The sequence below is a fragment of the Rana temporaria genome, chromosome 4, assembly GCF_905171775.1.
Source record: "Rana temporaria chromosome 4, aRanTem1.1, whole genome shotgun sequence".
Lineage (NCBI taxonomy): Eukaryota > Metazoa > Chordata > Amphibia > Anura > Ranidae > Rana > Rana temporaria.
This window is the reverse complement of record NC_053492.1, coordinates 456,558,617-456,583,200: the sequence shown is the minus strand read 5'-3', so window position 1 is coordinate 456,583,200 and position 24,584 is coordinate 456,558,617. Positions and strand designations below refer to the sequence as shown.

Genomic DNA, 24,584 nt, shown 5'->3' with positions numbered 1-24,584 from the left:
GCAAGGTCCTTAACCTGCATAATGGTCTGGGTTTTAAGTGGTTAAAGGTTCAGAAATCCATTGGGGAGAGCTCACTATGGGCCTTCCAATGGCTTATATAAGACAAGACCTGATTCAGTTTATTTATATCCATTCCTAGAGAATTATCAGTTTTGAGTTGAGTACCAGTCTGTTTTTTGTATCCATTGTTTTGTGTGTATACAACACAGCTAAAGGCAGATGGCGAGCCCAGTGTGCGCTGTAACAAGCACCCAATTTGATCATTTGTCCAGCAGAGCCATGCTTTATCTGTATAGATATACCAGCGGTGCGCCGCCATTGAAAATGATGCTGTAATGCCACAATAAAAATCAATTATTCATTTTGTTGTCTGAACTCCTGTGTGCTGAAACACAAATCAGTGCTGTACCATAGAACACGGCTCCTTCTCCACCTTCTCTCCTAGAGCGAAAACAGCACTTCCATTCTTTATGCAGATCATGGAATGGGCACAGGGGAACGACACACAAAATGAGTTAATCAACCCATCATTCTTTTACCGCATGCCTCAGTAAGGAATATCCTTAATGGCAAGCTAGAACAGCGCTATACTGTTTAATGTAATATTCGTGGACAGCCATGTAGAAAAAGAAAAAAAATGTGTATGCATTAAAACAACCACACTGTTCTAGTCAAATGTTAATTTACGGCAATCTTTATATACTATATTACCAAAAGTATTGGGACGCCTGCCTTTACACCCACATGAACTTTAATGGCATCCCAGTCTTCGTCCGTAGGGTTCAATATTGAGTTGGCCCACCCTTTGCAGCTTCAACTCTTCTGGGAAGGCTGTCCACAAGGTTTAGAAGTGTGTCTATGGGAATGTTTGACCATTCTTCCCAGGGGTCAAGTCCTGGGAAAAAAAGTGTGGGAACTCCCACCCAAGATCCACTCCCCCACCAAAAAAAATAAAAAATGATACGCTCATATGCATAATTACTAAACTGCATGTTTTTTTTTCAATCCAAGTTCTTTCTAAATCCCGCGATAACTCGCAGCAGAGCTACGCAATGTCTCCTGGGAACAATGACAAAAGCTCCCAGGAGAGATTGCGGCATCCAGGAAGTGACGGAATACCCGCACACTACCCGATGAATCCATATACAGAAAGCGGCCAGTAACATAAAGGACAGTGACTCGAGCTGGACATCGCCGCTTAGTGAAGGATTGGCTCGGGTGGCTCGGCTGCTCTAGTTCTGCAAAGGGAACTGAGTTCCTGCTGTGAAAAAAGTGCAGGAACTCCGTTCCCACGCGTTCCCACAGGACTTGAGCCCTGATTCTTCCAGAAGCCCATTTGTGAGGTCAGGCACTGATGTTGGACAAGAATTCCTGGCTCGCAGTCTCCTTTCTAATTCATCCCAATTGGGTTGAGGTCGGGACTCTGTGCAGACCAGTCAAGTTCCTCCATCCCAAAATCGATCTTCATGTCTTTATGGACCTTGCTTTGTGCACTGGTCCAAATCATTTGGTGGGGTGGGGAGTGGGGGTTATGATGTGGGGTTGTTTCTTCCAGAAGCACATTTGTGAGGTCAGGCACTGATTTTGGACGAGAAGGCCTGTATTGTGGTGTCCACGCTAGGTTGTAAGCTCCTTGAGGGCAGGGACTGTTGTGAATGTACAATGTATATGTAAAGCGCTGCTTAAATTTACAGCGCTATAGAAGGTACCTGAAATAATTAAAATAAATCAAATTAATAATTCATCCCAAAGGTGTTCTATCGGGTTGAGGTCAGGCCAGTCAAGTTCCTCCACCCCAAACACTCTCATCCGTGTCTTTATGGACCTTGCTTTTTTGCACTGGTGCGCAGTCATGTTGGAACAATAAGGTGCCATCGCCAAACTGTTCCCACAAAGTTGGGAGCATGAAATTGTCCGAAATGTCTTAATCCCGATGCCTTAAAGCAGGGATCCTCAAACTACGGCCCTCCAGCTGTTGTTGAACTACACATCCCATGAGGCATTGTAACACACTGACATTTACAGACATGATTGGGCATGATGGGAATTGTAGTTCCTGAACAACTGGAGGGCCATAGTTTGAAGACCCATGCCTTAAAGTGACACTAAAGGTTCAAGTTTAAAAAAATAAAATAACAAACATGTCATACTTACCTCCACTGTGCAGTTCGTTTTGCACAGAGTGGCCCCGATCGTCCTCTTCTGGGGTCCCACAGTGGCTCTTGCGTCTCCTCCCCGCAATAGATAACCCCCTCTGGGAAGCTCTCTCCAGAGCAGGTTACCTTGCAGGTGCTCTCCCGAGTCATACACTTGGCGTCCATAGCCGCAGTGGCTCTTGCGTCTCCTCCCCGCAAGAGATAACACCCTCTGGGAAGCTCTCTCCAGAGCAGGTTACCTTGCAGGTGCTCTCCCGAGTCATACACTTGACGTCCATAGCCGCAGAGTGTATGACCCGGCCCTGCCCCCCCGGCGGCAGCGTCATTGGATTTAATTGACAGCAGCGGGAGCCAATGGCTGCGCTGCTATCAGTCTATCCAGTGAAGAGCCGAGAAGCCGCAGAGAGAGCGATGCGGGTTCACGCCCATTAAATTTTGGGGCTCAGGCAATTAAAGCGGGGGGGGGCGCTGAGGGGCCAGACACAGCAAGGTGTTTTTTTCACCTTAACGCATAGGATGCATTAAGGTGAAAAAACACAAGGGTTTACAGCCCCTTTAAGAGTTCCCTTCACCAAGCCCAGCCCCTAAAAAACGACCCCACACCATAATACGTGGGCTGCTCCCTTCATCGATGAACTGCCACAGAATCCTCAGGATGTGAAAGTATTTTTTATATTTAATGATCAATGTGCCAAAATATTAGGGTCCAAAATATGTTTTTATACCAAACATATAACAAGTTCAACAGCCAAGATATATAAAGGGACAAGGGGTGGCCCTGAAACTCATTGGATGTTGCACCTATTATACATTTGGAATAAAACCAGATTTTTAAATCTAATACTTTGCCATGGTACTTCAATCTTTAGATGCAAATATTATTACACAAGTGCTGATGTCAAACAGGTGACTCTGCCACTAGCGCCAACTTACCAGCTTCAGAGTGCCTTCTGCTTACATAATGGGATTGCCTCCTCACTGACCCAGAATGCTGACCCAGAATGCTGCTGAATCTCAGTTGCAAGTGATGGGAGTGACATCTGGGTGCCTCAGCTTGTGCTGGACAAACAAGGAACCTCTTAGCAATCCTGGTGGTGGTCTTAGCAAGCTTGGTGCTGGTGGTTTGTCACCAGCGACATAATTGGCCATCTGACATTTAAGGTAACTAAGTTAACTAAATTACTAATGCAACATTAATGCTGTTGGAAAATTGCTAAATCTTAAAAATATAGGACCATTCTGGATAACTTCATGTAAATATGTTCATAAAAAGTCTGGGATGTCCATAAATGTTGGTGTGCTTTCTGTAAAAAAGTGAAATTTGAGGTTATATCCTGTTGTGTAAGTTGCTCCCAGGTACTCTTGTTTCTTTCTAAGATCAAAAAATAATAATGACACAGATGGGCAGATATGACTGGCAAGTTCAAGATATGACCCAGATCAAGCTTCAGATTGATTGGACCTAGAGTCAAGTTTCTTGACAGTGGAACCTCGGATTGCGAGTAACGCAGTTAACGAGCATTTCGCAATACGACTACTGTATTTCTAAAAATCCTAACTCGGTTTGTGAGTGTTGTCTCGCAAAATGAGCAGGATTCAGGCCAATATGGTGTGCAGTACCGTGTTTGACCTGAGGTGGGGGGGGGCCCGAAATGCACGGAATGGCCAGAGGACAGTTTGGCTGACATCGGCAAACCTTGGAAAGGCTTGTGATCGGAGTCTTTCCGAGTTATGCCGAGGTCAGCCAAACTGTCCTCGGGCCTTTCCGGCCATTTCTGAGGCTCTCCGGTGCCCCCCACCTCTGGCCGCATGCGGTATTACATGACATTGAAGTCAATGTGGGACAAATTATTTTAGTTTCCATTGACTCCGATTGGGAAACTCGATTTAATATGCGAGTACTTTGGATTACGAGAATTCTCCTGGAACGGATTATGCTCATAATCCAAGGTTCGACTGTACTATGCTTTGGCTAAAGAGGAGAGGCATCCAAAAGGGCCTCAGTGAGACAGAAGTAGCAACATGCCGGCCTCTGTACTGAGTTGAATGCGAAGTGCATAAACAGTGACCCAACCGCCAGTGGCAACACATAGCAGCCATTCATCTCAGTCCTGTCCCCTCCATATTTCCACTACTGACCCCCTAGAAAGGGTGGCCTTGCCAGCTTTAAAGTAAAGCTTAGGCGACAAGGAAATCTGGTGCATACCAATGCCCTCATTATCTGGAGCACTCTGGGGTGCTGAATAGGAAAACAGACCTGATATGCAAACATCTGGAGCCACTGATGCTTGAAATAATTTCTTTCAACTTCAGGTTTGCTTTACATTTCAGTTTAATTACCTCTGGGGCACTAGTGGGGCAGAAGAGCTCAGTCATATCACTGTCTGACTCATGGTTATTGGACCAACCACCACTTGGTCAAAGACATGCCTGATTTTCTTGGGGGGCACCAACTTACAGTATATGCCTAAAATTGTATTTTTTATGAAAGAATGGTGTTATGGTGGCGTGGTGGGGGTGACTCACCAAAAAATATACTATCAAGTGTTTTTATTCAAGATATTCTGATATAAACTGATATGCACTGCTTCAGCATTGTTTGGATAAGCACACAACTAAGCTTTGTTCTTTTCTTTGTGTTTCAGGTTGTATATAAAAACAATGATGTACGGTTAGAATTGTCAAGACTTGCCAAACAAGGTGATGCCAAAATGAAGGTTCATGGTATTGTCGCCTTTAAATGTGAGAATGTTGCAACTCTTGACCCAATCACTTTTGAAACTCCTGAGTCCTACATTTCTTTACCAAAATGGAATGCAAAAAAGACTGGCTCAATATCCTTTGACTTCCGTACAACAGAACCCAATGGCCTAATACTATTCAGCCATGGGAAGCCTCGACACCAAAAAGATGCCAAGAACCCCCAAATGGTAAAGGTGGACTTCTTTGCTATTGAAATGCTAGATGGACACCTATTTTTACTTCTAGACATGGGATCAGGAACCATTAAAATAAGAGCGCTTCCGAAGAAGGTCAATGACGGAGAATGGTACCATGTGGACTTCCAACGCGACGGACGCACAGGTAAATGCATTTCTGTGATTGATAATATTGATCTCATCCATGCGTATTCAGTTTTAGGGTGTCCAAAGTGTGTTGATGCTTTTATCTATCTTTGAAATGAGAAATTGTTTTTGGAATGTCCACTTTGTCCCCTTAATCTTTTCTGTTTAAGATATGCAAGTTAGATGTAGTGTTGGGCGAACGGTTTGGCCAGAGCGTAAGTTCGTCCAACACCTATATTTGCAGGGTGTTCGGTGGCTTTGCCCAATCAGGGTGCAGTATAAGCTGCTTGAAATGGAGTGGGCCACGGCATCCACCTCGCCCCATGTTGAGGGCACGTGTCCTGGTATGGTTTAGGAGGGGGGAGGCACTCACTCATCCCCTTCCCTTTTCCTGACCTGACAGTCTGCAAGCCCCTAATAAGGGTTTGGTATGGACTTTTGGGGGACCCCACGTCATTTTTTTACATTTTCATGTGGGGTTCCCCTTAAAATCCATCCCAAACCCAAAGGACCTGGTGCCGGCAATTGAAACAAGTAAATCATTTTTAATATAATTTTTGCTGCAGCATGTTCTATGCATATTACAGATGCGCCACTTTACATACTAAGGGGACCCCCATGTACTATATTTAAATGGATTTTTCATGTTGCTCCATCATTAAAATCACTGCTTCTAAAAAAACTATTGTTTAAAAAAAAAAATTTGCATTGATATATGCCCCCCTAGGGCAATACCCAGACCCTCATACCCCTTTTTGGGCCACAGGGCACATTTGGAACTATTTATATACTTTTTGATTTGATTGTTTTTTGGGGGGATTAGTGCCGATCTTTATATATTTTTAAATAATAGGAAGATAACTGGTGTCTGAAATTTCCTAGGCACCACATCCCCAAAACATTCAAAATAAGTAGTAATAGTGAGTAATGGGATTTTAAAGGTGGCACACACAAAAAAATTATAAAATTATAAAGTTTTTATTGTAAACATTAAAATGTAATTATTTGTAATAAAACATAATAGTACCATGAAATATTCATACAGTACCGATGCATTGTACTCATCGCTACATGTTTCTGCAAAGTTAGGCTTCTTCAGGAGTATTTATGAATACTGCATAACAGTTCACTGATTTATTAGCAAAAAAGATTCCCGCTAAATGTCCAGCATCAACTGAGTATAACAAGAAGATATCAGTAACCACAGGGGAGACCCCAAGAAATGAGCCTACCACTGACAGCGGTCCAAAAGAGCCCACACTACAATTGTCAAACAAGGTAAAAAAAAAAATGTCTCTGCCAGGGCAGGACTGCAGCAATTGTAGTGTTCAAGCATTGTTTGTAGACCCACTGCTGCTGATGCTATGTATTTGCTATACAGTTGAATTAATTCATCCAATATTGATCAGATATTGTGAATCTCTGTGACTCCATATAGTCTATCTTTTTGGGCTCTTTTGGATCGCTGTCAGTGGCTGGCTTGGTGGTGGCTGGTGTTTTTTTTTTGGGGGGGCACTAACAACCCCCCTCCAGGCTGGCACTAACAGAACTGCCAGCTACCCCCTGCAGAGCTAATGCCCCCCCTCCACCACCCCCTGTCCTTACCGTGAATGCAAGCGGTGAGAGCAGCGGTCAGAGCTGCTGTGGCCATCTTCCAGCGTGGCAGGCTCTGGTGTCCTCTCCTGGAGTCCTCTCTGTGGTGCATCTCCTCTGTGCTCCTTACGGCGCTAGGCGTCCAATAGGATCGCCTGACATTTTGGCCAATCAGGAAATGAGTTTCATACCTGCTTCCCGATTGGCCGGGAGGAGGATCAGTGTTGCAACAGAGATTATTCATTCACTGTTGCAACACACCTGGGTGGGCTCCGGACGCAGCCTCTGGGACCCGAGCCCACACGATTTTGAAGCCTATTAGGCCTAGTACACACAGTAGGATAGCCAGAGGACAACGGTCTGAGGGACCGTTTTCATCGGTCAAAACCGATTGTGTGTGGGCCCCATAGGTTATTTAACCTTCGGTTAAAAAAATAGGAACTTGCTTTAAAATTTAACCGATGGACGCCTAACCGATAGGTCAAAACTGATCGTTAGTACGCGCGACCATCGGTTAAAAATCCACGCATGCTCAGACTAAATGAGGGAACGGGAGCGCTCGTTCTTGTAAAACTAGCGTTCGTTTTGGAGATAGCACATTCATCACGCTGTAACAGACAGAAAAGCGTGAATCGTCTTTTACTAACACAAAATCAGCCAAAGCAGCCCCAAGGGTGGCGCCATTGGATTTGAACTTCCCCTTTATAGTGCCGTCGTACGTGGTTTACGTGTCCGTATTCTGACTCGATCGGTTCATTAACCGATGGTGTGTGGGCGCGACGGACCATCAGTCAGCTTTAACGATTCTCATCGGACCGTTCTCATTGGATGGACTGATCGTGTGTACGCGGCTATAGAGCCTCTGGCTCTAATCAGGTGCTTCAAAAGAAACCCTGGCTACTGTAATTCATGTTCCTGTTGCCCCGTAAGGGGCCGGACACATGAATAGGGGGCGGCAGCCGTGGAATGATTCATGCAATGTATAAAAATTTACACTGCATATAGGGGGTGGAGAGGAGAGAGGGAGCAGCGCAGGGTGCCCGTAATGGATGGGCCGCCGCTGGGTAGGCTCATTTTTTGGGGTCTGTTTTCTCCCCTGTGATTACTGATATCTTCTTGCTATACTTGATGGTGATGGTGGACATTTAGCGGGAATATTTTTTGCTAATAAATCAGTGAACTGTTATGTTCACAGATTTTTTTTTCTCATATATTCGTAAAGACTTCATATAAAAACTTTATATTCATAAAGTCTTTTGAAGAATCCATAGTTTGACGAAACATATAGAGATGAACAGAACACATTGCATCAGTTTTCTTAAAAAATAATGACATTTTATTTTTATAATAAAAACTTGATATTTTTTAAATGTTCTGTGTGTGATGCCTTTAAAATCCAATTCCTCACTTTTGTTACTTATTTTTATATAATAGTTGGTATATCTGTAGAAATTGTCAAAAAGCATATAATAAAAATTATATTATATATAATAAAAAAATAAATAAAAGTTGCTGCCTTCATCACCAGCCATAGGCATAGTTGGGAATACATACTGTAGGTCTAGTTATTTTTTTTTTGTTTTTTTATTTTTATTTTAGATATGTCTAATCTGTATTTCAGGAAATGTATATATGTAGAGAGGAAGAGAGAATGTGAATGTACAATATACAGTATGCAATAGATATGTAAAAAGTGCTGTGTAAATTGCCACAACTATGTAAGTACCGGTATATATACTGGCCCGGATTCAGATACATTGGTGTATCTTTCCGGGTAGCGCAACGTATCTCAGATACGTTACGCCGCCGTAAATTAGGGTCGCAAGTTCCGTATTCAGAAAGAACTTGCGCCCTTAGTTACGCCGACGTTACGTCTGTGGTCCGGCGTAAGCCCGCCTAATTCAAATGTGGATGATGTGGGCGTGTTTTATTTAAATTCACTGTGACCCCACGTAATTGACGTATTTTCCGAACGGCGCATGCGCCGATCGTGAAAAAATCCCAGTGCGCATGCTCAAAATTACGCCGCAAGTCGTTATTGCTTTAGACGTGAACGTAACTTACTTACAGCCCTATTCGCGAACGACTTACGCAAACAACGTAAAATTTTCAAAACTCGACGCGGGAACGACGTCCATACTTAACATAGTATACCCCTCATATAGCAGGGGTAACTTTACGCCTAACTTAAACGACGTAAAAAAATGCGCCGGGCGGACGTACGTTTCTGAATCGGCATATCTACCTAATTAGCATATTCATTGCGTAAATATACGGAAGCGCCACCTAGCGGCCAGCGTAAATATGCAGCCTAAGACACTTACGCCGGTCGGATCTTAGGCCGGGTACTCACGACCAAACATGTATGGTGAAAGCGGTCCGTCGGACCGTTTTCACCATACATGTCTGCCAGAGGGCTTCTGTACGATGGTTGTACACACCATCGTACAGAAGTCCGCGCGTAAACAATACGCGGGGCGTGTCCGCGGTGTCGCCGCGTCGATGACGCGGTGTCGCCGCGACAATGACGCAGCGACGTGGGCGGCCCGCCTTTAAAATGCTTCCACGCATGCGTCGAAGTCATTCGACGCATGCGAGGGACGGCGGGCGCCTGGACATGTACGGTAGGTCTGTACTGACGACCGTACATGTCCGAGCGGGCAGGATTCCAGCGGACTGTTTTAAAACAAGTCCAGGAATATTTGTCCGCTGGGAAAAGGCCCGGCGGGCAAATGTTTGCTAGAATTCGGCCCGCTCGCGCCCACACACGACCAAACATGTCTGCTGAAACTGGCCTGCGGACCAGTTTCAGCAGACATGTTTGGTCGTGAGTACGGGGCCTTAGGGAAATTCTGGCGTATCTAGCTTTCTGAATACAGAAAGAAGATACGCCCGTGCTTCGTAGCACTTACGCGGTGTATCAATAGATACGCTGGCGTAAAGGCTATCTGAATCTGGGCCACTAGTATATATCTATCTAATTTGTAATAGGTTAAGGCAAGCTAGGTAATATGAAAAATTTAGCACAATCAGTATTGTTTGGCCTATTTGGTTTACTAACACCAATCTAAAATAATAGAGATGGGTGGAGGTCTGCAAATCACTTATACTGCAGTAAAGGCAACCCTTCCATCTACATTTCCTTCTTCTACACCAGCTGAGACACAAACTAGTCAGGAGGAGCTCTGTGTATCGCTCCATGGAGACTGTGGTCATGGTATCTACAAGATATAAATAGAATGAAGATAAATCTATAGCTGGAGGGAGAAGCCACTTAAATCACATAATTGCATCATCACCTGTCAATAAATGAATACAGATGCTATTATATAAATTCCTGCAATTATTTTTTTATTGCAGAGCCCCATTGAAAAAAAAATAAAAAATGGCCCAAAAAAAAGGTATAATAGAACAGCTTTTGCTGCAATATTTACCTTCAGTCCAGAGCTGGTCCTTGCAGTTCTTCTTTTCAGTCTTCAGCATTGATTAACTCACTTTCTCAGCGCCAAGGTTGTCATACACACACCCCCAATCATCTGAGTGGATTGTGAAGGAGACGCAACCCCTCTTCCTTTTTCACCTTAAAAACTCTTTGTTCCAAATAAGTGAAGGGCAGAGGCGTAGCTTGAAGCTTGTGGGCCCTGTTGCAAAAGTTGACCTGCCCCCCCCCCCCCCATTACGTCCCAGAACTTTAACAGTGCGTGCATATACACCCACCGCACGCCAAGATACTCAAAGTGGCTTAAGAGTTTTAAGTTCCCAGAGTTCCTCCTTACATCAGAGGACAGGGATCACCGCTGGAGAATCAGAGGACAGGGATGACCGCTGGAGAATCAGAGGACAGGGATGACCGCTGGAGAATCAGAGGACAGGGATCACCACTGGAGAATCAGAGGACAGAGATCACCGCTGGAGACTGACTGGCTCTGTTGTAAAGCAATGTGTTTTCAGCAGAGGAGGAGCAGATAGAGTGCTTTAATGTGAAAGGAGCTGATGAGGCCAGACATAGCACTCAGGGTGGGGGGTGGTCAGGGGGATTTGTGGGGGGGGTGGCGCAACTTAGATCTGGGGGGGCAAAGCCATGTGACAAAAAATCTGGAGCCTGCAGCCCCTCAGGAGGTGTTAAGGGATTTATTTTTGCAATTTCTGAAGGTTTCTCTGTCAGTGTAGGCGGGTGTTGGGGGAAGGTGTTGTGTCTTTTCCCCAGTTGTCAGGGAAGTGGGATAATCATACATAACCAGGTGAAGGGGTACAGAGAATCCCAGTTAATGACTAGGAGACACTGAGCGGTGTCTTACCTCACCAGTGACATCGGTCACATCGTGGCTACAGGACGGCACTCTCCTCTTACCTCGCTGAGATTGGTTACCATTCCACGCACACAGCACAGAAACTTCTCCATCCTGGACTGTTCTCACCCCGTGCTCCTCTCCATTCAGGAAATGTCTCACGGCTTCTCTCCAGCCAATGAGAACGGAGGGGTGTGGACTGTGGAAGGCAAAGTGGAAGCCCAGTACTGGAGCCTAGCTGTGGGGCCCTAGGGCACATCAGAGCTGGACTTTGTGGAGGATATGGTAATATGACAGGGAGGCTGCAGGGGCCCCTCTGAAGCTAGGGGTGAGGATGCAAATGTGACCCCTGCAACCCCTTATGCTACGCCCATGGCGAAGGGGTTAAAAGATTTGTTCTGGAATTCACAGGGGATGCCACAAGGAGGCAGAAAAACACTTAGGCCCCGTACACACGAGAGGATCGATCCGCTGAAATTGATCCGCGGATCGGTTTCAGCGGATAGATCCGCTGGTGTGTACGATCCAGCGGATATTTATCTGCGGATATATTTCGGGCCGACCTATTTCCAGCGGATAAAAATTTCCTAACATGCTAAGAAATCTATGGAATCGGCTCCAGCGGATCGATCCGGTGGTCTGTACAGACTCACCGGATCGATCCGTCCGAACCCATCCCTCGCATGCGTCGTAATGATTCGACGCATGCGTGGAATTGCTTATATGACAGCGTTGCGCACGTCACCGCGATGTGAATTCGGCGCGGATTTCGATCTGATGGTGAGTACAATCCATCGGATCAAAATCCTCAGAGGATTTATCCGCTGAAACGGTCCGGAGGACCGTATCCGTGGATCAATCCTCTCGTGTGTACCCAGCATAAGAAATAGCTTAATGAAAAATATATTACAGAACCATTAAAGCGGTAGTAAACCAACAGTTTCTTTTCTTTTTTTGAACCTGCAAGGCAAAGTTACAAGGTGCTAGTATGCATCGCATTTTAGCACATTGTGGAAACTTACTGTAAAACAAAGCCTTCGAGTTGCGCAATGTCTCTGCTGACAGGGCTTCCATCTTCACCTGGTCTTCCTTCTGGGTTGATGGGCTCCAGTTCTTTGATTGGATGAGCTGAGATGATGTCACTGCCACGCATGCGCACAGGAGGCGCTGTTCATGGCACAGGAATCTGAGGCCTCGTACACACGACCGAACATGTTTGCTGAAACTGGTCCGCGGACCAGTTTCCGCGGACATGTTCAGTCGCCTGTACGGCCGACCGGACCGGATTCCCGGCCGAGCAGACAGGTTTCCAGCGGACAAATGTTTCTTAGCATGTCCGCTGGAAGCCTGTCCGTCGGACATATTCGGTCGTCTGTATGACTCACCGGACATGTCCGCTCGGCCGAAAGCCCTCGCATGCGTCGAAGTGATTCGACGCATGCGTGGAAGCATTGACCTTCCAGGGTCGCGCACGGTCGCCGCGTTATCGTCGCGGCCACGTCACTGCGTATCCTGTCTGCGGGGAATTTGGTCTGATGGTGTGTACAGCCATCAGACCAAATGATCCCTGCGGACATGTCCGATGAAAACGGTTTTCATCGGACAGGTCCCGTCGTGTGTACGAGGCCTGAAGGAACGGCATAGGTATGCTATTCTTTCAGAATGCAATGCGCCGGTGAAGTCACTGATGGCTTTGCAAGTAAATATCTCCTAACCGGTGCATGTTTAGGAGATATTTACTGTGCCTATAGGTAAGCCCTATTATAGGTTTACCTATAGGTAAAAATCAACTAAGCCACTCCCACTTTGAGTAGTGGATGATTTTTGGATTTTAAGAATATTGTTTAGGATGTAATACTAAACACAGGGCTGCATTTTGTTGTGTATATTATATCTGCTGTAGTTTAGCTTTGAATTGCGTTAGCAAGCGAAGATGTAAAAGACAGACTCTGACTTCTACGTCTCCAAATTCTGCCGCATCCTGTGGACAGCGATAAGCCACACAGATAGATTACTCCATTTACAGATATACAAAAGCAATACTCTCTGTGCCTCTGAGGCCCGCTATTTATCACGTCCCCCTAACAGTTAAAGGTGAGCTATAGCCGGCTGGGCTGTATTAACCTTTGGATGGAATGTAATGAATCACTCTTCTGTCCGTCTGTCAGGAAATGAGATTTCCATCAGATTTGAATACTCTGGAAAGACAAAATAAAAATTGCCTGATATCGCGCACACATGCTCTGGGGTATTCACACTGATAACACCATCCTTTATGGGAGAAACCCTTCCAGTCTTTGGCGTGTTGCTATCATTTGTAGAATTGCCCTAGTACTGTATAATGTCCAATAATGACCGAATTTGTACTGATAAATATTTTTGTTAACTCTGCTAAAATGGAATCTCAAGATAGACTTAAAGTGGCAATAAACCCAAGTAAAAATAAAATAAAAACTGTGTGTGTGTGTGTATATATATATATATATATATATATATATATATATATATACATATATATATATATATATATATATATATATATATATATATATATACTATATGTTGAAAAGTATTGGTACGCCTGCCTTTACACTCACATGAACTTTAATGGCATCCCAGTCTTAGGCCCAGATTCTCAAATGAGTTATGCCGGCGTATCTCCAGATACGCTGTCGTAACTCTGAGTCCGAGCCGTCGTATCTATGCGCCTGATTTTTAGAATCAGTTACGCATAGATTTGTATTAGATCCGACCGGCGTAAGTCTGTTACGCCGTCGGATCTTAACTGCATATTTACGCTGGACGCTAGGGGCGTGTACGCTGATTTACGCCTAGAAATATGTAAATCAGCTAGATACGCGAATTCACGAACGTACGCCCGGCTGACGCAGTACAGATATGCCGTTTACGTTAGGCTTTTCCCGGGGTAAAGTTACCCCTGCTATATGAGGCATAGATGAGGCGTACCAATGTTAAGTATGGACATCGTTCCCGCATCAAATTTTGAAAATTTTACGTTGTTTGCGTAAGTCGTTCGCGAATAGGGCTGGGCGTTCACGTCGAAAGCATTGGCTTCTTGCGGATTAATTTGGAGCATGCGCACTGGGATACTTTCACGGACGGCGCATGCGCCATTCGTAAAAAGTGTCATTTACGTGGGGGTCACATAAAATTTACATAACACACGCCCACATCTACCACATTTGAATTAGGCGGGCTTACACCGGCCTATTTACGCTACGCCGCTGCAACTTTAGTTTGAGAATACGGCACTTGCCTGTAAAAGTTGCGGAGGCGTAACGTAAATAGGATACGTTACGCCCACACAAAGATACGCGATTCTACGTGAATCTGGGCCTTAGTCCGTAGGGTTCAATATTGAGATGGCCCACCCTTTGCAGCTATAACAGCTTCAACTCCTCTGATAAGGCTGTCCACAGTGTTTAGGAGTGTGTCTATGGGAATGTTTGATCATTCTTCCAGAAATACATTTGTGAGGTCAGGCACTGATATTGGAGAGAAGGCCTGGCTCACAGTTTCCCCTCTAATTCATCCCAAAGGTATTCTATTGGGTTGAGGTGAGGACCCTGTGCAGACCAGTCAAGTTTCACCACCCCAAACTCGCTCATCCGTGTCCTTATGGACCTTGCTTTGTGTACTGGTGCGCAGTCATGTTGGAACAGAAAGGACCAACCCCAAACTCTTCCCACAAAGTTGAGAGCATGAAATTGTCCAAAATGTTTGGTATGCTGATGTCTTAAGAATTTTCTTCACTGGAACTAAGGGGCCAAGCCCAACCCCCCGAAAAACAACCCCACCTTATAATCCCCCTTTTCACCAAATGATTTGGACCTGTGCACAAACAAGGTCCATAAAGACATGGATGACCGAGTTTGGGGTGGGAGTCCTGACCTGAACCTGATAGACCACCTTTGGGATAAAATAGAGCCTTAAGCCGCGTACACACGATCAGTCCATCCGATGAGAACGGACAAACTGATCATGTGTGGGGCCCATCGGTTTGTTTTCCATCGGTGAAAGAAAATAGAACATGTTTTAAATGTTTCCTATGGATAGAAAACCAATACAAAAAAACGATCGTCTGTGTGGAAGTCCATCGGTCAAAAAGGAGTTGTAAAGAAAAAACATTTTTGGGCTAAAATGTCTGTCTGTAAGGTACATGCCTTTTAAATTCCTTCATACATATCACCTCCGGCATCCTAGTTTCTGTTCTGTCTTTCACTCCCTGGTTTTCTGCGCTCATTCGTGTAAGTGTCGTCACCGTACTGGAAGAACTGCATTTCCCAGTATGCATTGCGGCATCGCGCATGCGCAGTGTAAATTTTCTGTCCAAATCGGCCATGAGAGCTCTCAGGCACAATTTAAATAAACCGCCCACTATACCGCCCACTATACTGCCCAACGATGAATATTCAAGAATTCTAAACACACCCACACAGCCATTCTCATTTCAGAAGCCAGCAGCAAAAAGGGGGTGGGGTCCAGGCGGGGCAGTGAAGTTTTCCTAAACAAAACTAATCCTAGGGAGACACGGCCAGTAATTCACACCTCCTTGAAGTCTCTAACACGTAGAGAGTGTTATGCCACACAGATGTAGTTCCCAGGAGGGGATGAGCACGTCACTGACCACCGCAGTAAAGCCTCCCATCACGTTGGTCAGTAAAATCAGACAAGCAGGAAGTGGACAGAACAGAGAAGAAATAGAGCAACTTCTGAGCAAAAACGAACAATGAGGAAGTGAAAAGAGGACTGCACTAAGGTAAAGGAAGCTATTTAGGGGGGAAAAAAATCCTGTCTGCATTTTCATCCATCCGTTGCGGATGAAAACGGGACATAAATTGGTCCCTATGTGATTGCGGATGTCAGCGGATGACCATCCGCTGACACCCGTAATCACCCGCCTCCGCAAAGGTCCGATTTTTCGGACGGAAGAAAATCCTATTTTTCTTCCGTCTGGCAGATTGGATCGGGTGAATACGGACATACCGTGCCTCACTGTGGCGGCTGCATCGATCAGTGATCCTTTTTTATAGGGAGACTCTTTTATTATAGCAAAAACGAAAAAATATTGTATTTTTTTCAAAATGTATTTATTTTTGTTTCTAGCGCAAAAAATAAAAACCGCCGAGGTGATCAAATACCACCAAAAGAAAGCTCTATTTGTGGGGAAAAAAGGACGCCAATTTTGTTTGGAAGTCACGTCGCACGACCGCGCAATTGTCTGTTAAAGCGACGCAGTGCCGAATCGCAAAACCTGTCCGGGGCCTTTAGCTGCATTTTGGTCCGGGTCTTAAGTGGTTAAGAGATCAACTAATGATCATGTAAGCCTCCTTCTCAGACTTAGAAAGTGAGAAACTGGGAGAAAATAATTAGGTTACAGTACATTTCAAGATACAGACAGCTCTGAAGGATAGAAAAGTTCTTGTTTAGGCTCGAGTTCTTCTGTAAATGAGGCTATAGCAAAATTGAAATAAGTGGGGAAGAAGCATCTCTGGACGTTTGTTTTACGAAGTACTCTTTAATTCCCAAGGACGCCGTTACAACATAAAGTTAATTACAAACTTGAAATTAAAGTTAATATTTTTGGCTAGATTTTTATTTTATTTTTTTCACAGAGATCGAGATTGGTAAGGAACAACACCACGTGTGGTCAGAGAGTACATCTTCCCTTATTTCAAATGTGGTTTTGAACAAAATTGCTGAAATAATGAATCATTGAAGAAGCTCATTAAAGCATACCTGTGGGAGTTTTTCGTTTTTTGGCTAGCTTTGCTGTACAGTACTGCCAGCTAGGCAAGAACAGAGAAGGTAGCAATATAACAGATGCAGTGCTCTTTGTCCTCCGTGAATCCATGACACATAAAGTCCAGCTTCTGTGAGTCTGCAGGAATCCTACCAGCATGTGAGGCTTATATTTGAAAACTGTCCCTTAAGGGTGTTTAATATAAATTGAGCCATCATTAGAGTGATATTGAAACAGCATACGTCCGGAATATTTAGCCAAGTTAATCTAGCTCAACATCTGAACTCTCACTCCCAAATCTGTAAAAAAAAAATATCCATGAAGAGAAGTCACTGCAGAGGTTATCTAGACTTCATTTTGACTGAATAAATAATGGATAGAGTTATGCAATAAACTTCAAAGGAATCATCCATCATGGGATCATAATGCTTCGCACACCTTTTTATTATTACAGTATATATTTATTTATTTTTTTACCACCAGAATAAAGTGACTACAAAATGACTTTGAGAATAAAGGAACCAAAAAAGTGAACATTCAGATATAGAGGTACAGTGGAACCTCGGATTGCGAGTAATGCGGTTAACGAGCGGTTCGCAATACGAGCACTGTATTTAGAAAAATCCTAACTCGGTTTGCGAGTGTTGTCTCACAATACGGGCAGGATTCAGGCCAAAGTGGTGTGCAGTACCGCGTTTGGCCTGAGGTGGGGGGGGGGTCGCTTGGAAAGACACGGAAATACTCCGTTCCCAAGCCTTTCTGAGGTTTGGCGAGGTCAGCCGAGCTGTCCTCTGGCATTTCCAGCTGTTTTCAAGGCTCTCCTGCGCCCTCCACCTCTGGCACCATGCAGTATTGAATGCTATCAAAGTCAATGTAGAACAAATTATTTTTGTTTCCATTGACTTCAATGGGGAAACTCGCTTTTATTGGCGGCTGGTGCTCCAAATTTTTTTTGGGGGGGAGGCGCAAACTGGAAAATTCGTCACTTCCCAAGTCCTACAGCGATTGCTAATGGTCAGACACAAAGACAGGCAGAAGTCTGACCAATGAGAGTGCTGGGGCTATTAGCTCTGCGCCTCTGGGCCACACAAAACCCCGCAAATGTAGCGTCACGCCTGCAATAACGGGATTGCAGTGGCATGACGCTCCCATAGTGCACTGGGGCCGGCGCCCTAGCAGAGTAAACTAGCAGAGTAAACTTAAAGAACTGAAAAAATAAATTAAAGGGACCTTTTTTTTTTTTCATTATTTTTTTTTTGCCAATAGCTTTGGCTATTTATTTTCTAAATAGGTTCCTTTAAGCTAGTGCATTGTTGGTTCACTTACCCTTTCCTTCTATTTCCCTTCTAAATTTGTTTTTCTTTGTTTTCTTTGTCTGAATTTTCCACTTCCTGTTCCTCCTCAGTAAGCTGTTCTGGCTGACTAAACACCGCTTGGATGGTGGTGGCAAGTTTACTGAGGAGAAACAGGAAGTGAGAAATTCCGACAAAGAAAAAAATATATATATTTTCTCGCAATATCAGAAATAGGCTTAGGAATGAAAGGGTTACAACTGTTTTGCCAAGTTATATCAAAGTAAATAGTTTCATTTATATGAAAATTGTAAGACATGATACGCACATGAATAAAGATGGAAAACACTTTTTTAATAGAGGTCAGGTAGGAGTATTTTTTTCTACTTGACTCCAGTTAGAGGTTTGCATGAATGATAAGATCAAGAAGCCACCAAAGCTATAGGGTGCTGAATAATCAGCTTAGCGGTCCTGAAAGTGTTCCAGCAAGTTCAGGACCCGAATGTCATCCACAATCCATTTATCATAATACATTCGGGGGCTGTGGGTGGAGATATGCAAATGAGCATCTTTACAGTTTATCACCTTTCATTCTTCTTTACTATGGATGAAGGAGATCAAAGGTCATAGATTTACAAATGTAATGAATTCAAAAAAGAGTTTTAATAGTCTCTAATCCGAAGAGACTTGACCTTAGATGGACAGCACTCGGTGTGATGGAGCTGTGAAATCAAAGGAGAGAATATCATTAAAAAACTATTGAAATCAGGCTTTAATAATTTATCTTGATTAAATCCTGATTTGCATAATTGTTGCACACGTTGAAGAGGTCATCATAGTAAAACGCAACTAAACATTATTTAAATGAATGTCCTAAAAAAAAAAGCGCAGTGGGCTTCACCGTCTTTGTCTTCACCTTACATTTTCATGCTCAGAATACTTTAATTCTTCATCCTTGTACCTATAAGTAAAGACGCTTTCACAATTCTTATGTAAGAAAAGAAGATAGTGTCTTGAAATAATTTGTTTTCTATAATATCCTGGAGCCTGTTCTTTGCGACAATTTTCTTGCAGGTCTCTGTTGAGTTCCAATCTGCCGTCTGGGACTGTAGCTCAGCGTGAAGGTGCAGATAGTGTTCTTTTGATCCAGACATGCAATACAGCTGTCAGTGCAGACTGGTACTCTTGACGGAAGCTGATCAGAAACTAGGACAAAGTCTCTTATGTATCCCTAATCTTCTGTACAATGTTCTTGCTTGTTTAAAGAGTTCAGGGCCGCCTTTAATGTTGATTGGACCCTGGGCAAACATGTTCTTGGGGGCTATGCTATTTTGCTCTCCACCTGCTCTGCAATAAATATCAGCTAGACTTAAAATCATTATACTGTATCAGATAAGGCATGGATTGCGATTTGTTGCCAGAGGTTACAGCATATCATTACCACTTACTGACTGGTTGCTAGAGGTTACAGCACACATTACGGGTCACTGATTAGTTGCTAGAGGTTACAGCACATGATTTCTTCTTGTTGATTGGTTGCTAGAGGTTACTGTACAGTAATACTGCTCACTGATTGATTGCTAGAGGTTACAGCACATTATTTATTCTTGTTGATTGGTTGCTAGAGGTTACTGTACAGTAATACTGCTCACTGATTGGTTGCTGGAGGTTACAAGCTATGAAGAAGCACTAAGGCATAGTGCGAAACGTCAGCTTTTCTTTTGTTGTGCTGTTTTTTGCTGTGGCATGTATTTTGTGATTTTTAATTAAAGGAGGAGTTTTTTTTGGAGTGCGGCTGTCCCAGCTTTTTTCCTTCATCCTAACCTAGAGGTTACAGCACATTATTTATTCTTGTTGATTGGTTGCTAGAGGTTACTGTACAGTAATACTGCTCACTGATTGGTTGCTGGAGGTTACAACACATCATCTATTCACAGCAGAGGGGCATGATATACAGTACAGACCAAAAGTTTGGACGCACCTTCTCATTCAAAGAGTTTTCTTTATTTTCATGACTATGAAAATTGTAGATTCACACTGAAGGCATCAAAACTATGAATTAACACATGTGGAATTATACATAACAAAAAAGTGTCAAACAACTGAAAATATATTTCATATTCTAGGTTCTTCAAAGTAGCCACCTTTTGCTTTGATTGGTGCTTGGCACACTCTTGGCATTATCTTGATGAGCTTCAAGAGGTAGCTACCTGGCACAGCACCCCATCACTCTCCTTCTTGGTCAAATAGCCCTTACACAGCCTGGAGGTGTGTTTGGGGTCATTGTCCTGTTGAAAAATAAATGATGGTCCAACTAAACGCAAACCGGATGGAAAAGCATGCCGCTGCAAGATGCTGTGGTAGCCATGCTGGTTCAGTATGCCTTCAATTTTGAATAAATCCCCAACAGTGTCACCAGCAAAGCACCCCCACACATCACACCTCCTCCTCCATGCTTCACGGTGGGAACCAGGCATGTAGAGTCCATCTGTTCACCTTTTCTGCGTCGCACAAAGACACGGGGGTTGGAACCAAAGATCTCAAGTTTGGACTCATCAGACCAAAGCACAGATTTCCACTGGTCTAATGTCCATTCCTTGTGTTCTTTAGCCCAAACAAGTCTCTTCTGCTTGTTGCCTTTCTTTAGCAGTGGTTTCCTAGCAGATATTCTCCCATGAAGGCCTGATTCACACAGTCTCCTCTTACCAGTCCTAGAGATGTGTCTGCTGCAAAAGGTGGCTACTTTGAAGAACCTAGAATATGAAATATATTTTCAGTTGTTTCACACTTTTTTGTTATGTATAATTCTACATGTGGTAATCATAGTTTTGATGCCTTCAGTGTGAATCTACAATTTTCATAGTCATGAAAATAAAGAAAACTCTTTGAATGAGAAGGTGTGTCCAAACTTTTGGTCTGCATTGTACATATGATTGACGCCTTTATTTACATATGAATGCTGTCTGCCTCCGCTATTTACATATGAATGCTCCAGTGTTTTACATATTAATGATGACTATTTACATGTAAACACAGGGTCTGCAGGTGAGTCATCTGTACACAACAATAGGGCAGAGCTGGGCAGCATTAGTAGCAGCACTTTACATTGAGACATCAGGACACAGCACAGGACTAAAACTTCAGGGACAAGGGAATTTAAACTGGGATAGTTGGCAAGTATGAAGCAGCTGATTTGGGCCCCACAACAATGACAGGGCCCAGGGCAGCTTCCCCTTTTTCCCTGCCTTAAAGACGGCCCTCCTTCCATATAGGGTTAAAGTGGTTGTAAATCCTTTACAACCACTTTAACCTACAGGTAAGCCTAGATTAAGGCTTACCTGTAGGTGCTTGAAATATCTCCTAAACCTCCACGGTTTAGGAGATATTTACTGTAATCATGGGCACCGCTGTCTACAGTGCATGTGCCGTAGACAAGCGGTGTAGGCGCACTGTAGTGTGCCGCTCCTCATTGAGGCCGTACCGTCACTGCCGGCTCCGGCGTGCATGCGTGTTTGAGTGACGTCATCGCAGCTCGGGCCAATCAGAGCGCCGGAGCCGTGATAAGCTGAAGTAAACCCCGGGCAAGATGTTGGCTGCCCGGACGTTGGAAGAGGGATTGTCGATCGGGGGTGAGTATTGCACAATGCCATGCATACTAGCTCATTATGCCTTTGTCTTGCAGGTGGTGTCTTTTTTTCCTGGGTTTACTTCCTCTTTAACAGCTACCTACCAAAGCTTTTTCCAACACAGACTTAGCTAACTAACTATAAGTATTCAATAGACATTTTTGATACTGTTGAATTCAAAAGATTTGATTAAGTGTCCTCGACCAGATAGAACACCTTTTGGATAAATTTGACTGTGAGGGGGTGAGGAGGAATAAGGTAAGTATTGCTCTCTGTTATGTCACCTTAGACCAGCCTTTCTCAACCCTTTCAACACAGAGGAACCCTTGAAATAACTTTCCCATCTCAGGGAACCCCTGCTAAAATTGCTGCATCTACAAGATATATCACTGTGATGGTCAGTGGGAAGAATGCTCCTTACCCTTTACAGATAGCTAAAAAGGTCAATAATGTCAGTGATAGAGGCAGACGTTGCTCAAGGAACACCTAGCAACTTCTGGGGAACCCTAGGGTTCCATGGAACTCTAGTTGAGAAACCCTGTCCTAGAAAAAGCAAACATTTGACCCTTACTATATAAATTGCCTTTTTTATCTATTTACATGTCCTAATCTTTCCTTTTTTATATCTGCCTAGGTACCATATCTGTCAATACGATGCGCAATCCATATACAGCTCCTGGTGATAGTGAAATTCTTGACTTGGATGATGACTTGTACCTTGGGGGTTTGCCAGAAAATAAAGCCGGTTTGGTTTTCCCAACCGAAGTGTGGACAGCTCCTCTTAACTATGGATATGTTGGATGCATAAGAGACTTATTTATAGATGGCCAAAGTAAAGACATACGCCAGATGGCGGAACTTCAAGGCACAGCTGGAGTAAAGCCTTCATGTTCTAGAGAAACAGCCAAACCCTGCATCAACAATCCATGCAAAAATAATGGAATCTGTAGAGATGGATGGAATCGATATGTCTGTGATTGTTCTGCTACTGGCTTCCTCGGTCGCTCTTGTGAAAGAGGTCAGTTATTGTTTTATTTTGGCTATTATTAGACTTTTTATTTTTACTATTACTGCTTTTCCTGCAGTGACCTGGGTGTATTTTTTGAAGACTTCCAAAATGCCAACCCTCTGTTTCATAGGTAACATGGAGATCTTCCTCCCTCTCACAGCCCATGGCCCATGATTAAGAAGCATGAGTTGCACCAGTTGTACTAGGACATACATTGTCATACATGTTTTCTTGTTAAAATTGTTTATTGAGGTTTTATGAACAAGACAATAAGCATACAAATTTACAAAGAGGTACAATCAACGAAAGCAGTAAGGTTATAAAAATCTCAACAAGACGGTTAGTTGGATTCAAATATGGTTAACTACATTGTATAAACATATAATACAATATGAAAAAAAGGGAAAAGACTGCGCTAAACCAAACATATATGTGAAAAAATCTGCCAGCACTCAAACAAACAACGTGAAACAGAAATGGTGAAACAATAGTGCAGCGCTAATAAGTACTGTGATCAATAATTAAAATATCACAAATAATACAAATTAATATAAAGTCCGTGTGAGATCCCGGTGTCTCGAAACTAGTGACACTAAGTGAATCAATAGATCACACCAATGAGTAAAAACATTCAAATTCCAAAAACAAGTGGTTTGTGGATGCATCAACATTGAGTATACAGTTGCCTGAAGGGATCACCAAGGCATCAAAAAAGGTAAGTATAATGGATACTCTTACCGGAGGTTGTGGATTTCACTGTTTGTAATAACAGTAAGTCTTAAAGGCGTAGTGGTCTCGACGGACCTAAATCTCTGCATGGACGGCCTCCTCGGACGGCGATGGCTGTATGGATCCTGATGAAACGAATGCCACCAATCACAAAGACCGAACGGTGCGACTTCCAATGCAGGGCATGTGAAAAGCCCCAGTGGACTCACAGGGAAAATTGGGCAAAAAAGTAAAAGGAAAAAGAAAAAGATGCTCCAAATGGTGCAGGTCAAATTAAACCGTGACAGGTTTTATTTAAAATAAACAAAAGCATAAAAAATATATATAATCACGTGAATAGTACTAAAAAGCAGTATGGGATGCAATAAAGGGGGACCAATGTGTTTCGGCTTAGAGAGCCGTCAACAGGGGCATATCACTGCACCCCCATACTGCTTGCTTTTATATACATAGTGAACCAAAAACCAACCCACACAGGGGCAGGAAGAGGAAATTTTGTAACTGATCTGAAGGAAATTATGTCATGCATCAACATATATCACAGCATCCATCATACATACAAAATCCAATAAAATGTATATATAAAAATAAATCTCTACATAAGAGTTCTTATTGGGATAACCTGAAAGATAAGCTAAACCCATCTTTAATTCACAACGTGTTGTATTAAACATTCAAGGAGCTAGGTTAATGCCAACAGTAGGTGACAACCTATAAATTAGTGTGTGGGGACACCCAGAAAAACCAATATGGCTGCCGCAATGAGGGAGGCATAATTAGCACCATATGCCGACCTCATCGGCTAAACCTACACTAAGGGCTAGAATAAGTGTCCCCATATAGGTGTTTAGACCAAAAGGGAGCCCCATATCTAACTCCCAGGTGTATCACTATGGCCTCCTGGAGGCCTTACTAAAGCCCGAAGGGCTGAGGGAGATGACGTCACAGCGGAGGGAGGGAAGCTGGGATCCAATAGGACTTACATCCACAGCTACCCCCTCATATGCCGCATGTCTCACCAATGGCAAGCGGCGCCTGGATGCAGGACGTAATGACGTCAC

The 24,584-nt window shown here is 43.6% G+C and overlaps 1 protein-coding gene across 20 annotated transcripts in view; it reads left to right on the top strand.

The window, feature by feature from the left end:
* The window catches only part of NRXN1 (neurexin 1), a 1,744,826-nt gene that overhangs the window by 807,121 nt on the left and 913,121 nt on the right, over positions 1-24,584 (top strand). For all 20 annotated transcript variants that reach the window (XM_040351628.1, XM_040351620.1, XM_040351619.1 and 17 more), the window contains 2 exons: positions 4,802-5,240; positions 22,420-22,803. In XM_040351628.1, coding sequence (XP_040207562.1) covers positions 4,802-5,240; positions 22,420-22,803 — 823 coding nt within the window. The remainder of the gene's footprint in view (positions 1-4,801; positions 5,241-22,419; positions 22,804-24,584) is intronic.